General features: G+C 50.2%; 1 protein-coding gene across 4 annotated transcripts in view; it reads right to left on the bottom strand.

Moving 5' to 3' along the window:
• The window catches only part of FGD1 (FYVE, RhoGEF and PH domain containing 1), a 226,642-nt gene that overhangs the window by 113,972 nt on the left and 97,638 nt on the right, over window positions 1-15,032 (bottom strand). The window contains exon 1 of one of the 4 annotated variants that reach the window (XM_069209355.1): window positions 9,330-13,303. The exons of 2 other annotated variants lie outside the window; for them this stretch is intronic. In XM_069209355.1, the coding sequence (XP_069065456.1) occupies window positions 9,330-9,357 (28 nt within the window). In that variant the 5' untranslated portion in view covers window positions 9,358-13,303. Of the gene's footprint in view, window positions 1-9,329; window positions 13,304-15,032 lie in introns of those variants that run through there. One more of the 4 variants, XM_069209354.1, reaches the window with a different exon arrangement.

Here is a 15,032-nt window from a genome sequence, read left to right on the forward strand (position 1 = left end):
CTGGAGGATTAAATCCGCCGGGACCAACGTGGCAGAGAACCGCCAGGACCAATGTGGCGGAAAACCGCCGGTTCCGTCAGTGCCACCGCGGCGCTTCCGCCACAGTCGTAATATGCAAGTTTGCACCGCCAGCCTGTTGGCGGTGCAACCTCCAAAACAGCCCTGGTGATCTTTGACCGCCAGGGTTGTAATGAGGGCCAAAGTCTGTATTTTTTACTCATGAGTTTGTTTACCACATGAGGCAGGCAGACAGGGACAGTGGATGCCTCCCTCTAGCAGTGCAGGTGGGGTGGTATTCTTGTGATGGTATTTGTGCCAGTATTAATATCGTAGGGGTGGTATTAGCAATGCCTGCTGCAGTAAAGTAAAGGTCTTTATATACCCAGTGCATTCAAGGAACGCAGTATGAGGAAAGGTGGAATGTCTGAATGTATTTTTCATACGAAAAGTAGCCCCTTGTGCATTGCAATGGGAGCCCTGTGCAGCAGGTGGACAGGCACACCAAACAGCCAATAGTATGAAAGTGAGACAGACATATTGCTCTGGGCTGATCTAACCTACGACTGGCGGTTTCTCTAGCCACTCGCTGAAAGAGGCGGATCCTAATAAGCCAATGGCTGAAGGGGCTGACTGAAAGCCAGATTTAGGTGTATTATAAAGCTCTTACAGCAGCTGCTCTTTCATTCCAGACCCAAGAAGCCAGTGCAGTCAATAGGCCCTACTGCTCTGCATTTGCTGCTGCTGTACAGGAATGTGACTGTGCTGCATGGTCAAAATAATAGACTTTTAGATGTTTTTTATGGCAGGATGGAAGCTGCATCATTCCACTGAGGGGTCCTTGTGGCAGCACCCAAGGGGGGAGCACAAGAGAGTGAGAACACGAGAAAACCACGAGGCACAAGGGCGAGAGAGAGCAACATGGAGCAGTGATGCACATGGACCTGGGCGGAAGAAAGCACATGGATGACAGAGAGCAACACTGAGGAGACGGCGAGAGAGAAGCACACAAGGGAGAAAGCTGAAAAACACATGCACTCGAGGAGTGCGTATAAGCAAAAGGAAATGAGAGCAATATGGAGGAGGAGAAGCAGCACACGAGGGAGAAAGCTGAAAAACACATGCTTTCGTGGAGTGCTTATAAGCTAAAGGAAATGAGAGAGCAGTGCAGGGGAGGAAAGGCAGATGGATGGGAGAGAGCAATATGGAGGGGGAGGGGGAGAAAGCAGCACACGAGGGAGACAGATGGAAAACAAATGCACTCTCAAGAAGCGTTTAAGCACAAAAGTAGTTTTCTCTGGAAATGAGCAGTGGAAATACACAAGTAAAGTGGGTACGCTGAATGGAAGAACACGCACAAGATGACCAGGGCAAGTTATCGAAGAAGGAAGTAGAAAAGAGTGACAATAACGCCAACCAATGGAAAGCAAGGGGCGTGCCTGAAACCCACTGTACGCTCGTGCTCGGCCACAGCTGGACTTAGACTGCTAGGGGTGTCTGGTATGTTTGACCTCAAAGGGGGTCGGTGAGCAGCTAAACAGGAAGTTTGGAGGAGGTGACTGTGAACAGACAAGGTCAGGGACAAGACATCTGGGCAGCTTAAAGCAAATTCCCACGAAAGATTTCTAAGAAGTTGGGTGGGTCTCCAGCCAGCCAAACCCCTCTACTGGCTACTTTGGGGTTGGAATGCCCTACAAATGTCAGCTCCTCTCCCCTTCTCAAGAGCTTGTTCCCTGCCTAATCACATGCATGAGCGAAGATGGCTTCGTGTTGACCAGTAACAGTGTGATCCTCTGCAGAAACATATGAAGCCAGGAGTTGCCTGTCTACAAGCAGATCTAATGCCTGGAAGCCTGTGAGGCAGTGTCTGGGAGCCATGGAGCCCCTCTGGCCCTTGGGAGAAGGACAAGGCGACAGCCCACTCTGTAGTCTCTTCAAGGCCGCTGGAGGTCTAGAGATGCAAGACCCAGGCTAGGACATGGCTCCATCCCCACCAGACTGCTCCGGCCTGGGACTTTCTCTTGGCAGCAGTGCCTGGGAGCTATGGAGCTCCTCTTGTCCTTGGGAGAAGGACAAGGCGACAGCCCACTCTGTAGTCTCTTTGAGACTGCTGGAGGTCTAGAGATGCAAGGCCCAGGCCAGGACATGGCTCCACCCCCACCAGACTGCTCCAGCCTGGGACTTCCTCTTGGCAGCAGTGCCTGGGAGCTCTGGAGCTCCTCTGGTCGTTGGGAGAAGGACAAGGCGACAGCCCACTCTGAAGTCTCTTCGAGACCGCTGGAGGTCTAGAGATGCAAGGCCCAGGCCAGGACATGGCACCATCCCCACCAGACTGCTCCAGTCTGGGACTTCCTCTTGGCAGCAGTGCCTGGGAGCTATGGAGCTCCTCTGGTCCTTGGGAGAAGGACAAGGCGACAGCCCACTCTGAAGTCTCTTCGAGACCGCTGGAGGTCTAGAGATGCAAGGCCCAGGCCAGGACATGGCACCATCCCCACCAAACTGCTCCAGTCTGGGACTTCCTCTTGGCAGCAGTGCCCTGACACACCACTGTTGGTTGAAACTTGGCTCCCAGCCTCACCCAGGCGCTTCCGGAAGTTGTGGAACCAGAGTTTGTTCCTGTGTCTTGGGAAAGTTCGACCACAAGAATCCGAGAAACACCTGAGGAGTGTTTGGCTTTTCATGACCACAAGCCGAGGTGAGAGGGAGCTCTCTTCACCAGTCTAGGGCCCTGCCCCTTCCGGCGGCGGGGACCCTGCCTCCATCAGGCTTCCCTTTCACTGTCACAGGTTTTGCAGACTCTTCCTGTGATGACGTCTCCTATTTCACATTTTCAACTGTTTCCCAGAAGGATTGAGAATTCTCTCCCATTGCACTTTGACCCCATTGTGCGGGATGGGTGAGGTCAAGGGTTATTCTGATTGCTTCCTGGGTCACTCTACCTTAGTCGCAAGCCCCACTTTTTAAAAGGGTGAACGACGTCACCAGAGGTCTGGAAACCCCTGCTGACGTCATCAAACAAAGCCATGTCCTAGAGCCCCTGCTGTCATGACTGTCAGTGATGAGGACTCGGGTAGGGGGGGTGTCTTTTTCTCTTCATTGTTTGGGCCCTTTGATATCCTTCCTGTGCTCTGCCTCCCTAGAAAGCTGACTGCGCTCAGGCCGGTGCTCACTCGGCGCTATGTAGCGCTTTTGCTTGCAGGTACCTGGAATGGGGTGCTCTGGGAGCTCAGTTAAGCTGTGTAAGTGCCTGGTCCCTTCCTCTCCTCTCCTGCCAGTGCCCCCGCACACTTCCAGTGTCAGTGCACATGATGCAGAGGGTCCCCAGGCATGTACCCCTTGCTTTCTGTAGCCAGACCTCAAAGAGGAGAGGCTGTCTGTCCTGGGTAGTGGGGTGACCCTACATGCTTTGGTTAAAACTTCGAAAATTCCATAAAGTGTGTACTCTTTAGAGCGCATTTTTACCCAAAGCAATTCAAAAGAGTGTTTTGGTTGTGGGGTTGTTACTAGCCAGCTTAAACTGGCACTGATTGTATTGACTTTGGAAGGATGAGAGCCTGAGCTGACCGTGTGAATCATTCTGAACCAGTGACTTGAAGGCCCTGTACAGATGTTAGCTGCGCATCTTTAATCCACTGAAGTAGGTTATAAGAAGGGCAGGATTCATTACTAACATCTGACACCCGCAGGACTGAATGAAGGCACAGGAGATGTAGAAAAACACTTTTAGGGAGTAGGTGTGATACTCTTCAAGCCCCAACTCAGAATCTTATATTGACGTGGGCCGAGGCTTGCAAACAGAGCCTTTCCTGACAGCAGCACAGGTAAGATAAGGGAGTGACGTGATTTACTGCGATTACAGTCAAAATACAGAGCTCCCTCAAGGGGGGCGGGGTGGCTTCATTCCTGATCACTTCACAGCCAGAAAGATATGTTTTTACATTACTGCTAAATGTCCGGTCGTACAAAGTGCGACGGTATATACCTAAATCATGCGTCATTTGCTTTTATAGCAAATGTGTACATGGTTTAAGAACAGGCATATTACAGGTGTTATGTGCTGAAATGGGACGTATAAGAGAAACGTATTGCTGTATGTTATTAAAAGGAACGGTCAAGGGCACGTCCTTGGCTCCCGAGTTTGCCAAACTAATTGCAGCAGCTTTTGATATTCACATAACATATACCACATGCAGATTCGGTGATTTATTTTGTTAGCTACAAACTTTGGAGCTCCACCAAACACTACCTTGGTGTGCGGCCCATCTCCTGTAGCGCCTCAACGCCCCTTTGTATCGAGCACTGTCAGAAAAGATACACCAGATACACGAACGTACAGTTACAGGCGGACTGTAAAAGAAAACCTAATTGTAACACAGCTGCTCGAACCTGTTACAGGTAACACACACATGGAATTTCGGTGGTCAGTAGCTGCACATGCATTTTCACGAAGCATTGGCAAATATGCCCATTTTAGTTATTTAAAAAAACATAATGCACGTGTCAAGTGCGTTAAAACCTACAATGAGTTCATCTTATAATACTCACAGCTAGTCAACATTTTAACTGCCTGCATATGAAGCAGCTAGCAGGAAAAGGTTGTTCCATGCCTCCTCACACTAATTATTTCATCAAGGGTCAAACAGATATTGTGTGAGGGTTTGGAGTCCCCCCGGGGACCTCCCCCCTGGTACCTTCAATCTTCACCATCTACAAGAGACCTCTGGGCCAGATGTGATGACAAGACAGCCTTCCCTGTGAAATGTGCACAGACAACATCTGTGTCTGAGGAGCAGAATAACATCTCCACACCCCTGGTGCATGTCACATGAAGGAAAGACCCTGGACAGTTCTGAGATCGAAGGAACTTCAAGAGTAGAAGAAATCAATTCATAGCCTTCCACTCTTCTGTCCAAACAAGCCAGGAGCCCCCCATCTCCCCCTTGTGCAGCACTGAACCTAGGAGTGAGGTCTGATATTATGATCCCTTGGACCAGCAAATCCAGATGTTGCCTTCCACCCCTACACTGCTTTGGGAATTCCTCATGGTTATTCCTACTTTTGAAATGAATTATACTGTATCAGCTATTTGAGGAAGCATGAATAGGGGGTGCATGAATACGGGGTGCATGAATACGGGGTGCATGAATACGGGATACATGAATACGAGGTGCATGAATACGGGATGCATGAATGCGGGATACATGAATGTGGGATGCATGACTACGGGGTGCATGAATGAGGGGATGCATGAATACGGGACGCATGAACACGGGATGCATGAATGCGGGATTCATGAATACGGGACGCATGAATACAGGATACATGAATACGGGATGCATGATGCATGAATAAGGGTACATGAATGAGGGATGCATGAATCCAGGATACATGAATACGGGATGCATGAATACAGGGTGCATGAATCCGGGATACATGAATACGGGATGCATGAATACGGAATGCATGAATGAGGGGATGCATGAATACGGGATACATGAATGTGTGATGCATGAATACGGGGTGCATGAATGAGGGGATGCATGAATATGGGATGCATGAAAACGGGATACATGATGCATGAATGAGAGGTGCATGAATGAGGGATGCATGAATCTGGGTACATGAATACGGGACGCAGCATGAATACGGGAGGCATGAATACGGGATACATGAATACGGGATGCATGATGCATGAATGAGGGGTGCATGAATGAGGGATGCATGAATCCAGGATACATGAATACGGGATGCATGAATCCGGGATACATGAATACGGGATGCATGAATACGGAATGTATGAATGAGGGGATGCATGAATACGGGATACATGAATGTGGGATGCATGAATACGGGGTGCATGAATGAAGGGTGCATGAATGCGGGATGCATGCATAAGGGATGCATGAATACATGATACATGAATGCAGGATGCATGAATGCAATTTCAGGATGCGTGGATCCCCTGGGAAACTAACCCTTTTTTCAGTCCTTTCCTACCTGATATTTAACCAGACACAGTGTCGGGTAGGAATACCGGGAATGTAGAACTCCTTAGGGAGAGGGTTAGTCAAGAACTAACCTTCAGGCTCCAACATCTACAATGCAGCCTCCATCACATTCCGGTGGTTTATAAAATATGAGGAAATAAATGGAAAAAACATTTCCGGCGTTTCAAGTCATTTTCCAAACAGTACTTGAAAACCATGGTAGATCACGGCAATTTTAACGCCCACAACATGTGCCTCAGACATGTCAACCATAAAAATATTTTTACCCTATCAGAGGGGGAGGAGTGTCTTGAGGTCTTGGGAGGGGGCGGGGCTTTGAGTTCATCACTGTTCTTCTAACACTGGAGGAGCGGGGCTAGGGGAATGGGCGGGGATTATTGCCTGGGTCGGCATAGCCAGACCCTCCTACCCCCCACACATCACTTATAAAAGCTTTGAGGTCCCTACAAAGGATTAGATCAAAAGGAAAATCCACTGATCAAGAAACTTGCTGACATTCCTGCAAACCCTTTTGACTGATATCTGCTGTCCACGTGAACCAGCTTCACCTGTGACAGAGAGTGACAGATCAGTAAGTAAACTAAATGGAGACTTACACATTCCAAATGCATGTGGAGTGATGAGGCTCTGGGTATCAGAAACAGAGAAGGAATCTGACAGCCAGAGAAGATGTCCACAAGGTCCCGGGAAGCTGGCAACCCCTGATGGACAGGCCCCTCCCCCTCGCAGTGTGAAAGCATTAATCATGGCTGTGAAGTCTGCATCTCCTCTGTCCATGTCAGAACTCGTGTGCCACCATCACATGACAAAACATGTCTCAGCACAACAACCGCCAGATCACGTGCTCTGCACAGCACCTACCCAACATTACAGATTGTCTGAAAACACACCTCACACAGCCTTGAGCTGAGGTATGTGGGGTACAGAACACATTCGGGGCCAAGCCTGCACTAGGCACACCACAGACCTATTGCATTTGCCAATGCTCCTTTATGCCTGCTGGTGAGGCATCTACATGGGGTCTGAGCTGGAGGTCCGGGGAGTGGTACCACGACAAAGGTGACCATTAATACCCTCACTCATTCAGTCAAACATTCATTCACCTTGCTACTTCCCTAACCCACCCATTCATTCACTAAGTGGGGAGCCCTTTCATTAATTCACTTGTGATCTTCACGGGACCATCCCCCCCCATCCATTTACCCCAGTCTCATTCATTCACACATGCTCTCGGTCATTCCCTCATTAATGCATTCAGACATTATTCACTACGTCAGGAGCCCTTCCATTCATTCACTTGTGATCTTCACTGAAACATCCTTCCCCATCCATTTACCCTCTTCTCATTCATTCACACATGCTCTTGGTCACTCTCTCCTGAATGCATTCACACATTTAATCACTCATCCATACTTTCACTTACACGTGCATACTAACACTGGATCATGCTTCCATTCGTTTCAGAATGCATGTGGTCACGTTTTCATACTTTAGTCACAAATGAATTCACCTAAAGAATAGAGTGATAAAGGATTTAATCACGTATTCTTGCATTTTCGTGCATTCATACACTCATTAATCAATTCACATACACAGTTCCTTCAGGCACAGGTAAGTGACAGACTGACCTACAACAGGTTGGGGGGAAGAATTGTTCTGTTCCTTCCCTTGTGGCGTCACTCATGTATCATTCAGTCCTGCTTCTAGGCGCACTGATTCGTGTTAAACGGTCCCTGCAATCAGAGCGGGCGAGTGGGGTCGGCTCTGTCCAGACAACCTAACTCTGGAGCACTGGTTCCACCACAGGCCCGGGGACATGAATCCCGGCTCTTGTCGACCCTCCAGACAGAAGGTGTGATTTTTGACGTGTAACAGTGGCAAGTGCAGCGCCTGTTCTCCCTCACTCTCTGCAACGCTTCACACGTGTGCAGCAGTGCATGCCATGCTCCTAGAAGCACGTCTTCAAGCCGAATGACCCTCAGATATCTCCCTCAGAGGTCAAACCGTATGCGAGCTTTCCAAGCGCACTCTTCCCGAGGCGCGCCCAGACTCACTGGGAGGCTATGAGGCGCTATACATGTGCTGCCATTCAATAGTCACCCCTTAACTGAGGTACTTCCTCATTCCCTCACTTCAGGCACTCATTCGCCCCTCTCATTTCTTCATATATTCAGTCATTCACTGAGCTCCATTTCCCCCTCCACCCCACAAGCTCCCCTCCCTACTCCCATTTGTCATCTCACTCATTCATCCCGAGTGTTGTAATTCCGCATTCTTCATCACTCGTGCACCCCTGATTCATGTCACTCCCCATTCTTCATCTCATCACTCACTCACCCGATTCATGTCACTCCCCATTCTTCCCCTCATCACTCATTCACCCCTGATTCATGTCACTCCCCATTCTTCATCTCATGACTCGTTCACCCCTGATTCATGTCACTCCTCATTCTTCATCTCATGACTCGTGTCACTCCCTATTCTTCATCTCATGACTCGCGTCATTCCCTATTCTTCATCTCATGACTCACGTCATTCCCTATTCTTTATCTCATCACTCTCACCCCAACTCATGTCACTCCCCATTCTCCATCGCATCACTCATTCACCCCTGACTTGCGCCATTCCCCATTCTTCATCTCAACACTCACTCCCCGACTCATGTCACTCCCCATTCTTCATCTCATGACTCGCGTCACTCCCTATTCTTCATCTCATGACTCACGTCATTCCCCATTCATGTCATCACTCACTCCCCAACTCATGTCATTCCCTATTTTTCATCTCATCACTGACTCCCCCACTCATGTCACACCTCATTCTTCATCTCATGACTCACATCATTCCTTATTCTTCATCTCTTCACTCATTCACCCTTGACTTGCACCATTCCCCATTCTTCATCTCGTCACTCACTCCCCGACTCATGTCACTCTCCATTCTTCATCTCATGACTCACGTCACTCCCCATTCTTCATCTCATGACACGTCATTCCCCATTCTTCATCTCATCACTTACTCCCCAACTGATGTCACTCCCTATTTTTCATCTCATCACTCACTTCCCCACTCATGTCACTCCCCATTCTTCATCCAATGACTCACGTCATTCCTTATTTTTATCTCACCACTCATTCACCTCTCACACATGTCTTTAGTTCATTACTTGCTGCATCATTTGCTTCCTCTTGCCCACATACCTCAGAGGCCCCTTGCAGGCCCCCTGTGGCTCCAAGCTCTCCCTCCCTCACTCATTCTCCCATGCATGTGCACAGCTGGTGCCAGGTGGGAAAGGATGGTCATGCCATGAGCATGGGGACTTACCCTGCACGCTGCTCCTTTCCGTGTACATCTAGAGGCTTCGTGCCACCCTAGAGTGGCACCTCGGTGCTGGCCAATGAAAGTCCTTGCCTTAGTCCATGTGAATGATGATCTTCTGCCTTAGCCCATGCCTCAGACTCTTTGCCTCAGGCCATGCGTGTGTCGGCTCTTATCATAGACCAAGCCAACACTGATCTTCTGCCTTAGCCCATGCCTCAGACTCTTTGCCTCAGGCCATGCGTGTGTCGGCTCTTATCATAGACCAAGCCAACACTGATCTTCTGCCTTAGTCCATGCCTAAGACTCTTTGCCTCAGGCCATGCGTGTGTCGGCTCTTATCATAAGACCAAGCCAACACTGATCTTCTGCCTTAGTCCATGCCTCAGACTCTTTGCCTCAGGCCATGCGTGTGTCGGCTCTTATCAAAGACCATGCCAACACTGATCTTCTGCCTTATTCCATGCCTCAGACTCTTTGCCTCAGGCCATGCGTGTGTCGGCTCTTATCATAGACCATGCCAACACTGATCTTCTGCCTTAGTCCATGCCTAAGACTCTTTGCCTCAGGCCATGTGCATGCTGACTTTTATCTTCGACCATATCATTCATCATTTTTTAAAACAATGTTAACAATGATCCATTGACTCACTCCATGCCAACATTGGCCCTCATCCCAGACCTAACTAACGATGATCCTTCATCTAAGTCCATGCTAAAGACTTCTTTGCCTCAGTCCATGCTGGTGTCGGCTCCTACTTTAAGCCATATCAACAGTGATTGATATAATTGACTATACTGAAGATCGATATCATAGACTATATCAATGATGATTGATATCTTAGTCTATCTCCACTTTGATCGGTAGCATGGACTATTATCAAGGATGATCGATATCTTACATTATACCAACAATGATTGACATCTAAGTCCACATCAACAATGATCAATATCAGACCATATCAACGATGATCGATATCATGGACTATATCAATGATGATCGATAGCTTAGTCCATATCAACAATAATCGGTATCCTAGACTATACCAACGATGATCGATATCTTAGTCCATATGAACAATGATCGATATCTTAGTCCATATCAACGATGATCGATATCTTATTCCATATCAACAACGATCGATATCATAGCCCATATCAATGATGATCGATATGATAGTCCATATTAACGATGATCAATATCTTAGTCCATATGGACGATTATATGTATCTTATACCATATCAACAATGATCAGTATCTTATTCCATATCAATGATGGTCGATATCGTAGTCAATATCAATGATGATCGATATCTTATTCCATATCATTGATGATTGATATCTTGGTCCATATCAACGATGATCTATATCTTGGTCCATATCAACAATGGTCCTTCATCTTCGTCCATATCAACGATGATCCTTCATCTTAGACCATGCCAAAGACTTCTTCGCCTCAGTTCATGCGGGCATTGGCTGTTATCTTAGCCTATACCAAAGAAGATCAATATTTTAGATGAATATTTTAGTCCATGTCAGCAATGATCCTTTACCCAAGCCCATGCCAAAGACCTCTTTCCCTTAGTTGTTGCCGATGCTCGCCCGCACCATAGACCACACTAATGATGACAATGCTTTAGTCAATGCCGTGACCCTTTCCCTCAGTCCTTGACAATACTGCCCTTATCTTAAACAATACCAAGGGTGACTGAAAGCTTAGTCTATGCCAGTGTAAGTCATTTGCCTTCGTCCGCGACACAACTCCCTTTGGTTTATTCCATGGCACTGCTGGCCTTTATCCTTGACCTCACCAAGTATGAATGGCATCTACTCCATGCCAGTGATGATCATTTCCTATTTCTCTACGTAGAGTGACCCTTACCTTGGTCCGTGTGAAGGGCGATTAGTATCTTAACACACCTGAGACGCTGACCACGGCCTCAGTCCTGAGCAATGAGGACCCTACCCTTAGTTCAGGTCGATTGTGGCTTCTGCCTTCTTCTGGATCAGCAATGACCCGGGGATGGACAGACAGTTCGACCACACCAACAAAGACCTGTGCCTTACTGCATCGCAGGAGTATGTCCATTACTCTATGCCACAAAGGACCGGTATCTCAGTCACTGCTAGGACCTGTGCAGTTACCCAAACCGAAGACACAACAAGTGCCCTCTTCTTACTTCATGCTGAGAAAGGCTGTTGTAGTAGTCCACACACCTGAGGACGTGCCACAGAAGATCCGGTCACAGTCCAAGCCCTTGGCTGATGGGAACAAAGGACCGTGTGTCAGTGAAGACTGATGTTGTCCAGACCCTCAGCACATGTAAACGAAGAGCCCAACCTTATCCCACATCAACTGGGAACCTCTCTCAATCCATGATCATGAAGACCATACCTTACTCCAAGCCTACAAAGACCCTAACTTGCTCCAAGCCTACAAAGACCATACCTTCCTCCAAGCGTACAAAGATCCTATCCAACTCCAAGCCTACAAAGATCCTATCCAACTCCAAGCCTACAAAGATCCTACCTAGCTCCAAGCCTACAAAGACCCTACCTTACCCCAAGCCTACAAAGATCCTATCCAACTCCAAGTCTACAAAGACCCTACCTTACTCCAAGCCTACAAAGATCCTATCTAGCTCCAAGCCTACAAAGATCCTATCCAACTCCAAGCCTACAAAGACACTACCTTACCCCAAGTCTACAAAGATCCTATCCAACTCCAAGCCTACAAAGACCCTACCTTACCCCAAGTCTACAAAGATCCTATCAAACTCCAAGCCTACAAAGACCCTACCTTACTCCAAGCCTACAAAGATCCTATCCAACTCCAAGCCTACAAAGACCCTACCTTACTCCAAGCCTACAAAGATCCTATCTAGCTCCAAGCCTATAAAAACCCTACCTTACCCCAAGCCTACAAAGACCCTACCTTACTCAAAGACCATATCTTACTCCAAGTCTACAAAGAATGTACCTTACTCCAGGCCTACAAAGAATGTACCTTACTCCAGGTCTACAAATACCCTACCTTACTCCAGGCCTACAAAGACCCCTAGCTTACTCCAGGCCTACAAAGACACTACCTTTCTCCTGTCCTACAAAGACCTTGCCTTAGTCAAGCCAATGACAACCGCGCCTTGGACAATGTCAACGAAGATCTGCCTTAGTAGGTGTCAAGAAAGACCCTTTGCCTACTCCATGTAAAAGTAGCAAGCCGTGACCACCAAACGCCATGTCTTAAAAACCTTTGCCTTACAAAAGTGTCTTAATCCCAACATCTACTACTGTAGGCATCGGGGCACCACTGCTAGAGCTTCTAGTAAGCATCACCTGGCACCGATGCGGGCACCTTACGACTGAACTTATCATGGCCGGACTGCCAGTTCCTTACTAAGGAGCCTGGCACGGGAGCAGAGCTGGCACCCTACAAGCAGGACTGGCACCTCCGTGGAGCCAGGGAGCATGATCATTCTGCCAACACCAGGGCATACAATGACAGTCCAGAGGTCTGCCTTCCTCAAACAGGGTAGGCAGACCGCAGTGCCACCTTGTGGCTCCAGGCACTAGGGTCTGCGCCCGCAACTGGCACCGAGGCACATCCTGGGGTCACCCAAGTGTAGAGGCCGGTGACTCTCTGGACCCTCGAGACACTGGCACGTGCTGGTCAAATCAACCTTAGCTCACCCCCTCCCACCTCAGACAAGGTTCTGTCCCCCCCGTGGCACAGAGGGATGGGAGGTAGACGAGGCTCCCGCCCGGTCACACCGAGGGAGGCTGGGGAAGGACAGGTGGGTGGAGGCTCCTGCAGGACAGATGGACGGAGGCTGGTGGAGGCTGGTTAAGGCTCCTGCAGGACAGATGGACGGAGGCTGGTTGAGGGTCGTGCAGGACAGATGGACTGAGGCTGGCGGAGGCTGGTTGAGGGTCGTGCAGGACAGATAGACGGAGGCTCGTGCAGGACAGATGGACAGAGGCTGGCGGAGGCTCGTGCAGAACAGATAAACAGAGGCTGGCGGAGGCTGGTTGCGGGTCGTGCAGGACAAACAGAGGCTGGCGAAGGCTGGTTGAGGCTCGTGCAGGACAGATGGGCGGAGGCTGGCGGAGGCTGGTTAAGGCTCGTGCAGGACAGATGGACAGAGGCTGGCGGAGGCTCGTGCAGAACAGATAAACAGAGGCTGGAGGAGGCTGGTTGAGGGTCGTGCAGGACAGATAGAGGCTGGCGGAGGCTGGTTGTGGCTCGTGCAGGACAGATGGACGGAGGCTCGTACAGGACAGATAGACAGAGCCTGGCGGAGGCTGGTTGTGAGTCGTGCAGGACAGATAGACCGAGGCTGGTGGAGGCTCGTGCAGGACAGATAGACGGAGGCTGGTGGAGGCTCGTGCAGGACAGAGAGACGGAGGCTGGCGGAGGCTCGTGCAGGACAGATGGACAGAGGCTGGTGGAGGCTCGTGCAGGACAGATAGACGGAGGCTGGTGGAGGCTCGTGCAGGACAGAGAGACGGAGGCTGGCGGAGGCTCGTGCAGGACAGATAAACAGAGGCTGGTGGAGGCTGGCGGAGGCTGGTTGTGAGTCGTGCAGGACAGATAGACCGAGGCTGGTGGAGGCTCGTGCAGGACAGATAGACGGAGGCTGGTGGAGGCTCGTGCAGGACAGATAGACGGAGGCTGGTGGAGGCTCGTGCAGGACAGAGAGACGGAGGCTGGCGGAGGCTCGTGCAGGACAGATAGACGGAGGCTGGTGGAGGCTCGTGCAGGACAGAGAGACGGAGGCTGGCGGAGGCTCGTGCAGGACAGATGGACAGAGGCTGGTGGAGGCTCGTGCAGGACAGATAGACGGAGGCTGGTGGAGGCTCGTGCAGGACAGAGAGACGGAGGCTGGCGGAGGCTCGTGCAGGACAGATGGACAGAGGCTGGTGGAGGCTGGCGGTGGCTGGTTGAGGCTCGTGCAGGACAGATGGACGGAGGCTGGAGGAGGCCGGGTCTCCTCAGGCAGGTAGCCCCCGCAGTGATCTCCGCCGCCTGCTTCCTCTTCTCCGCCCTCCTCTTCCTCCTCCTTTCCTCCTCCCGCCCTCCTCTTCCTCCCGCAGTCTGCACACTCACCGCTTTTTATTTCATTATTTCTCCCTCCTGCACCCTCTGTAGTGTTGGCCTCGCCTCTGCCTCCCCAGCCCCCTCTCCTCCCGTTACCATGGCGACGGGAAGAAGGCCCGAGGAGGAACTGCTGACAATAATGGGGGGGGGGGGACCATGTGGTGGGGGCGGGGCTGCCAAACATGACTGGATGTGCCCCAGCCCCTGCAGCCTCTCGTCAGTCTGGACATACCTGGCTCTGTAGCGCCTCTCACAGAAGTCTGCCATGCAGCGCCCATGTGCCTGTCACTCGACCACCCCTCCCTCAGCCTGCAACATACACCCAGGGTGTCTGACCGAACCGGATACGCCCCCACTGTGCTACCATGTGTGTAGTGGTAGAGCGCCACAAGTATAGCTCCAGATGTCTAGGCGCTATGCACTGTAGCATGACAGATCCTATCAGGAATGGACGGCACGACCGAAAAATGAGGGCGCTCGTGAAGAAGACATGGACAGGGTGACGGGACGAGAGACCGAGCCCAATACGGACAGAGGAGAGTATGGGGAGACAAAGCGTGTGATGAAAGGCGGAGACAGAGAGACGAGAGGCAGAGCAGAGAGGGGCAGAT

This window comes from Pleurodeles waltl, chromosome 10, assembly GCF_031143425.1.
Source record: "Pleurodeles waltl isolate 20211129_DDA chromosome 10, aPleWal1.hap1.20221129, whole genome shotgun sequence".
NCBI lineage: Eukaryota > Metazoa > Chordata > Amphibia > Caudata > Salamandridae > Pleurodeles > Pleurodeles waltl.